This window comes from Apteryx mantelli, chromosome 28, assembly GCF_036417845.1.
Source record: "Apteryx mantelli isolate bAptMan1 chromosome 28, bAptMan1.hap1, whole genome shotgun sequence".
Classification (NCBI taxonomy): domain Eukaryota; kingdom Metazoa; phylum Chordata; class Aves; order Apterygiformes; family Apterygidae; genus Apteryx; species Apteryx mantelli.
The window spans coordinates 6,784,310-6,791,729 of NC_090005.1; the positions used below are offsets into that span (position 1 = coordinate 6,784,310).

Below are 7,420 nucleotides of genomic sequence, written 5' to 3' on the forward strand. Positions count from 1 at the left end.
ATGGAGCTCCTCTGTGCTCAGGGACAGGCCTCAGCCAGGCAGGGTGTGCACAGCTGGAGAGATTTTGCTGCCAGCTCAGGAGATTCATGGGGGAGAGTGCAGCAGGGTGAGGAACAGAGAAGGGCTGTGACGTTCCTGTCCTGTGCGAGACCAGCTTTGGAAAATGTAGTGCTTGTGAAATCCCATCTCAGCTGGCTGGGACTCAGGAGAGTCTGTTCTGAGACACTGTCATGATGTCCCGGTCCTTAGAGTATTCACCTCGTTTTCTCAACCTTAGCTCTAAAGGGACAACAGTCTAGGTACAGCGCTCTCCAAACTGTGTTTTCAGTTTTACACTCCCAGAAGGGATGTCAGTCCTGACTGAAGCACCTCATCCAGGCTCCTAACTGACTTTAGAATTAAAAATAACCTGCAGATTTTTTCTGCTGAAGGGCATGAGGAGCTAGACATAGATATTCACCTTTCTGGGTCTGCTGCACAACTCAAAGAATGATTCCCATATCAAGAGAAAATCTGTGTTCACAGTAACAAATCGCTCATAGATAACAGACTGTATTCAAATGCACACAGCATGGGGAAACTTAGAGGAGGAAATAAAAGTCTGTGTGCAGCTACAGGGCTCCAATCTCATTGGGATCATGGGGACATGGGGGATAGTTCACACAACTAGAGTGCTGCAAGGTGCTAGATGGATAGGTACAGGCTCTTTAGGAAGGACTGGCCAGGAGGGCAAGGAGGGGAAGTTGCCCTTTATGTGAGAGAGCAACGGGAATGCATGGAGCTCTGCCTAGGGATGTGCTAGGGGCGTGCCAAGAGCTTTTGGGTTGGGATTTGCATGCAGACCAGCATGGGTGGTGTAGTGGGTGTCCGCTATAGATGGTCTGATGAGGAAGAAGAGATAGATGAGACCTTTTTCAGAAAGTTTGAAGAAGCCTCATGTTTGCAGGCGCTCATCCTCATGGGGGACTTTAGCCAACCCAACAGCTGCTGGAGGCACAACACAGCAGGGCACAAATAAGCCAGGAGGTTTCTGCAGTGCGTTATGATAACTTCCTAACACAGGTGACTGAGGAGCTGAGAAGGAGAGGAAAACCTCATACTTACAAACAAGGAAGAACTGCTCAGAAATGTGAAAGCTGGGGACAGCCTTGGCTGCCGCAACTACGAGGCAGTGGAGTTCACAATCCTGAGAGGAGGGAGGAAGGAAAAATGCTGGATCAGAGCCGTTGACTTCAGGAGAGCAGAATTCAGCCTGTTCAGGGAACTGCTTGGAAGAATCCCGTGGGATATGGCTTTGGAGAGAAGAGGGATCCAAGAGACCTGGTTGATATTCAAGCATCTGCTCCTTCAACCTCAAGAATGGTCCATCCCAACATGCAGGAAAGCAAACAAAGGTGGCAGGAGGTCTGCATGAATGAACAAGGAGCTGCTGCCAAAACTCGGACATGAAAAGGAAGTATACAGAAGGTGGAAGCAGGGAGAGATGACCCAGGAGGAATATAGGGACACTGTCAGAGCATGCAGGGATGGGGTTAGGAGAGCTAAAGCCCATCTGGAGTTGAAACTGGCAAGGCACGTGAAGGGCAACAAGAAAGGCTTCTACAAGTGCGTCAGCAACAAAAGGAAGGCTGGGGAAAATACGGTCCTGCTGCTTAGTGGGGCAGGGGCCCTGGTGACAAAGGACACTGAAAAGACAGAGGTACTGAATGCCACCTTCTCCTCAGCCTTTACTGGTAAGACTGGCCTTTGGGAATCCCAAGCCACTGAGACCAGTGGGGAATTCTAGAGCAATTAAGACTCCAAATCTGTTTAGGCAGGGGGAGGATCAGTTTAGGGATCACTTAAGCAAACTGGACATACACAAGCCCATGGGCCCTGATGGGATGCATTCATGAGTGCCGAGGAAGCTGGCTGATGTCACTGTGAGGCCACACAATTCTCTCTGAAAAGTCATGGCAATCAGGGAAGATGCCTGAGAATGGGAAGAGAGCCGATTTCACCCCTATCTTCCAGAAGGGAAAGGAGGAGGATCCAGGGAACCGCAAGCCAGTCAGCCTCACTTCAGTCCCTGGAAAGGTGATGGAACAACTAATTCTGGAAACCGTTTCCAGGCATGTGAAAAACAAGCAGATGATCAGGAGTAGTCATCACGGATTTATGAAGTGGAAATCCCGCTTAACCAACCTGATAGCCTTCTATGACCAGATGACTGGCTTGGCGGATGAGAGGAGAGCAGTGGGTGTTGTCTATATTGATTTTAGTAAGGATTTTGACACTCTCTCCCATAACTTCCTCATAGAGAAGCTGATGAAGTGCTGGTTAGGTAAGTGGACAATGAAGGTGACTGAGAAGTGTCAGAAGTGCTGAGCTCAGAGGGTTATGGGAAGTAGGAAGTCCAGCAGTAGGAAGTCCAGCAGGAGAACAATCACTAGTGTTGTACTCCCAAGGGTCAATACTGGGTCCAATCCTGTTCAACTTCTTCATTAATGATCTGGATGACGGGGCAGAGTGTACCTTCAGCAGGTTTGCTGAGGATGCAAAACAGGGAGGAGTGGCTGATACCGCAGAGGGTTGTTTTGCCATTGAGAGGGACCTCAGGAAATGCGCAGAGAGGAGCCTAATGAAGTTCCACAAAGAGAAATGCAGAGTCCTGCACCTGGGAAGGAATAACCCCATACATCAGTATAGGCTGGGGGCTAACGAGCTGGAAAGCAGCTTTGCAGAGAAGGACGTGCAGGCCCTGGTGGACCAGAGGTTGACCATGAGCCAGCAATGTGCTCTTGTGGCAAAAAAGACCAATGGTATCCTGGGCTGCATTAGGAAGAGTGTCAGCAGCAGGTTGAGGGAAGTGATGCTTCCCCTCTACTCAGCCCTGGTGAGGCCACTCCTGGAGTGCTGTGTCCAGTTCTGGACTCCCCAGGATAAGAGAGATACGGAGCTACTCGAGTGAGTCCAGTGAAAGGCTACTAAGGTACTTAAGGGATTGGAGCATCTCTCGTATCAGGAAAGGCTGAGAGAACCGGGATTGTTTAGCCTGGAGAAGAGCAGACTGAGGGAGGATCTTATCAATGTGTATAAATACCTGAAGGGAGGGTGTCAAGAGGATGGAGGCAGTCTCTTTTCAGTGGTGCACATTGACAGGCCAAGAGGCAATGGGAACAAAGTGAACCACAGGAAATTCTGTCTGAATCTAAGAAAAAGCTTTTTTTTGCTGTGAGGATGGTTGTACACTGAAACAGATTCCCCAGAGACGTGGAGTCTCCATCCTTGGAGAAATTCCAAAGCCATCTGGACGCAGTCATGGGCAGCCTGCTCTAGTGAGAACTGTGACTCTGCTTGAGCAGAGGGTTGGACTAGATGATCTCCAGAGGTCCCTTCCAACCTCAGCCGTTCTGGGGGTGATTCTGGGGGTCACATAGACTCCCTTTGTTGTTAGTGTGCAGAAAGAGGAACTTTGGGAGCATGATTCATCTTGTTCTGAAATAAAAGCCCTAGGAAGGGTAAAAGCAAGCGCCCTTTGGAAGTACTAATCTCTTTTCACTGAGGGTAAAGACAGACCTGCTTCCCAGGAACCCTCTCAGTCCTCTGTCATTTCCAGTGAGAGGAATCTGTTCTCTGGTGACTTTGCAAAATAGCTGTAAGTGTTTCCACAACAAAGCCACAAATGCATGGAATCATGGTCTGCTTAGGACTGGCATGGAACTGTAGATGTGGACACGCCCTGACTCACCTAGCACGAATCATGGTATTTTGAGTATTTTTAATGAAAATTAATAAATACATTGAGAAACTAGGGGTGGGGAGGAAATGAGAATGTAAACTTTGTTGATTGTCTTATGCCAGGAATAACGGCTACTGCTAGAGATAGCAGCCATGGTCAAATACATCTTGCGTCTAAGGATGATCCAATGAAAGAGCCACAAGAAGGTGGCATAGATGCATCCAGACAATACCAGATTAAAAAGGAGACTATGTGTCCACTTCCAAAAAGCAATGATGCAGGTATCTGAAGTTCTTTAGGGGATTCACATTAATCCCTGACAAAGTTAAACCTTTAGCAAATTGAAGCATGAACCACCAGAGGACCACTCCTCCGGCTCTGTCAGGGAGTTGTGTTTGGGTGGGCTATCTTGTCCTTGTCAGGGGCTAGTCTTTGGAGCGCTATGAGGCACTCTAGGTTTATCCTATAGTGACCAGAGGGAGGTGGGCACATGAGAATCAAGCTACAGCCCATCCTTCACCCCAGCCATCTTAATGGCTGCAAGGTGATTGAGATGAACTTGCACTGGAGCTGGTGGTTTGTTGCCACCTGCGATGCCCAGGTGCACTTACACCAAGGTGAGGAACTTCTGGGGGCCAGAAGTCAGGGGGGAATGAGTCTGTTGCTCACATCAAGGCCTTTTGATAAGCTCCTTCACTTCTTCTGGAAAGCCTTCTCCAGAGCTTGTATCACTTCCTTGTTTCTGAGTGTGTAAATGAAGGGGTTCAACAAGGGAGTTACAACTGTGTTAAAGGTATTAACGAGTTTGTGCAGATCCAAGGAGTTCTGGGCCGACGGCTTGACATAGAGGAATATAGTGGAGCTGTACCATATTGTAACGACCATGAGATGGGCAGAGCAGGTGGAAAAGGCCTTTTTCCGGCCCTGGGCTGATTGGATTCTCAGGATGGTAGAGATGATGTACATGTAGGAGACTAGCGTAACCACACAAGAGACCACCACAACAATTATGGAGATGAGGAAGGTCGCCAGCTCCACGGGCTGTGTATCTGTGCAGGAGAGGGCGAGGCAGGAATCTATATCACAGAAAAAATGATTGATGACTTTTGGTCCACAGAATGTCAGCCTGGATGTCAAAAAGGCCAGCAGCGAGATGATCAGAAAGCCTCCCAGCCAGGAGCCGAGGGCCAGCTGAGCAGAGAAGACATTGTTCATGAGGGAGTTGTATCTCAAAGGGTAACATATGGCTAAATAGCGGTCGTAGGCCATGACAACCAGGAGAAAACATTCAGTGGAGCCTAGGGAGAAAAGAAAGAACAACTGAAGGATGCAGACTCTGAAGGAGATGGTCTGGCTAGTTCCCAGCATGACTCCCATAGCTTTGGGAACAATGCCCGTTATGTACCAGATCTCCAGAAAGGAGAGATTACAGAGGAAAAAATACATTGGGGTATGGAGGTTCCTGTTTGCCCATACAAGGGCTATGATGGATGCATAGCCTGTTACTGTCAGGGAATACATCAGTGCAAACAGCACCACAAGGGACACCCGGAAATGCCATGTGCCTGGGAAACCCAAAAGGATGAATTCTTGCACAGTTGTCATGTTTTCCATATCCCTCCAAGTGCAGAGGTCCATCTGTCAAGACAGAAAAGATCGTGTGGTAGTTTGAATGCCTAGGCTGGGCCTACTGGCAGGTAAACATGCTACCAGTAATTAAACAAGATCACCATCCCTGAAAATACAGTTTCTCCAGAGCAGGAAAAAGCTGTACCTGCGCTCCATACTCCATGAGGAAGAGACTGCACTGCAATACTTTAGGGAGGGTTTTGTCTACCTTGAATTAAAGATGTCAGCTAAATCATACCTATGTCTGGACAGTTGAATAGGACTCTGAAGACCAGGCAACACTGTTGAAGGAACCTGGAGAATTCTTTATCTGACCAAGTGCATGGGTCTTCTTTAGAACATGGTGACTCTAATGGCTTCTGAGGGATGAAAATCCTGTTCAGGGAAGTGCAAAAGACAGGCTGAGAGTCTTCACCTACATGAAAGGCTGTAGCACAGAGGAAGGGAATAGCATAGCTGCACTCCGTAGGGCAAACAATACTGAGTTATGATTTCAGCAAATGAGACTGAGGTACCAGTAAACGATGAGGAGAACATGACAGTGGAGAAGATTTTCTGACCTCTTATAGGCCAGCTGATCACAAGGGCTTCAGGCTGAAGCGACAGTGTCACAGGAGAACAGAGTAGAATGACAGGCGTTACTTAAGAACTCATGGTCTCCTAAATTTACCTTTTTCCAAGTCCTCAGGACTGGAAGCTTTCAGAATTACCTCTATTACCTCCATTTAGGTCTGCTTCTCAACATAGCTGCTCAGGAGGTGTAGGACTCACCTCCGTAATTTTGCCATCTGAAAGTCATGGGAAGAATCTATGCTGACCACATTTAAACAACAACAACAACAACAACAACAACAGTAACAATAATAATAATAATAAAAATAAATCATATCTGACCGCCTCAGCTGAAGTCCCTTCCTTCTCAATGGATACAAAAACAGGAGGCATGGCTTACCTCGTTTCATAGAGATGGCTAAAAGCACTCTAGAAGTGCCAATTTCTCCCTGAGGACTAGAGTAGGAGTCTAGCAACCAGCTCAGGTGGACAAGTCAGACATGTCAACTTGGGCAGAGGCATCCCTGTATCTATCACCTCTTGCAGGCCAAATTCACTAAGCTGAATCCCACCCAACATAACTCTGTTGAGAAGCCAGCTGATCTGAGGGGTTTAAGCTACTTCCTCCTTCCAGTTAATGGAGGCAGAACAGTACCTCCAGAGAAGAACTGATCTCTTCCTCAGGGGTGTGTCTAAGACAGATGGGGTTGAATCATCTTCTGAAGAATCCCTTTCTTTCCTTTCATCCTCCTTAGGAACATATATGCAAAATCTCACGTGGCTAGAGCAAAGAAATCCTCCTTAATGCATTTCTCTTTAAACGTGCCAGGCATTGAAAGTCTACACCAGATGTCCTGGGCAGGCGTCACTTACCAGCTCTGCCAACGGAAATGATCTAAACAAACTCTCTTCATGCAACATCATCTCTCCTCCAGATGAAGCCATGATCCCCCTTGTCTGAAGGAAAGCAGAGGAAAGAGGGTGATTTATTGGAGCTGTTCTAGACAAGTGCCTCAGAAAGCACTGCCTCTCGCTATGGCAGTCTCCAGTCTCTCCACAAGAGAAGTGAAGATGAACACCTTCCTGACTCATTGCAAGATGTATCAAATTGCCTGATGGTGATTCCTCCCCTTCCACCCATTAGGTAGTGGCAGCTTGCACTCCTGCTTTTCTTTCCCCCTCACAGCCACCACTGTACCTCTACAAAGAGGGCTTAGCCTTAGAAGCATCCATTTTTCTTCCGGTGATGCTTAAGAGAGACTAGACAACTGACTCAGACAGAAAACAAACTACAACAACAACAACAAAACCCCAGCAGAGTAGACATCCAGAGTTAGTTGAGGAGCTTTGCACCCAAAGAGAAGATGTCTTCACTGCCCAAGGCCACCACAGAGAGATGTTGTAAATGACAGAGTCATCTTCTGCAGCTCCTGTGTCATGTCTAAGGGCTTGCTTAATTAACATTGGTTGATGTTAAGGAAAGAGTGCTTCCCATGGTGCATGGGGCAGGTCCAGCCG

The 7,420-nt window shown here is 47.7% G+C and overlaps 1 protein-coding gene across 1 annotated transcript; it reads right to left on the reverse strand.

The window, feature by feature from the left end:
- Positions 1–4,414: 4,414 nt before the first annotated feature.
- On the reverse strand, positions 4,415–6,851 carry LOC136994380 (olfactory receptor 6F1-like). The gene is made up of 2 exons (XM_067311988.1): positions 6,776–6,851; positions 4,415–5,359 (listed from the first exon to the last, which is right to left on the reverse strand). Exons 1-2 carry the CDS (start codon positions 6,845–6,847, stop codon positions 4,415–4,417), a joined length of 1,017 nt encoding a protein of 338 aa, XP_067168089.1. The 5' UTR covers positions 6,848–6,851.
- Between the last annotated feature and the right edge of the window lie 569 nt (positions 6,852–7,420).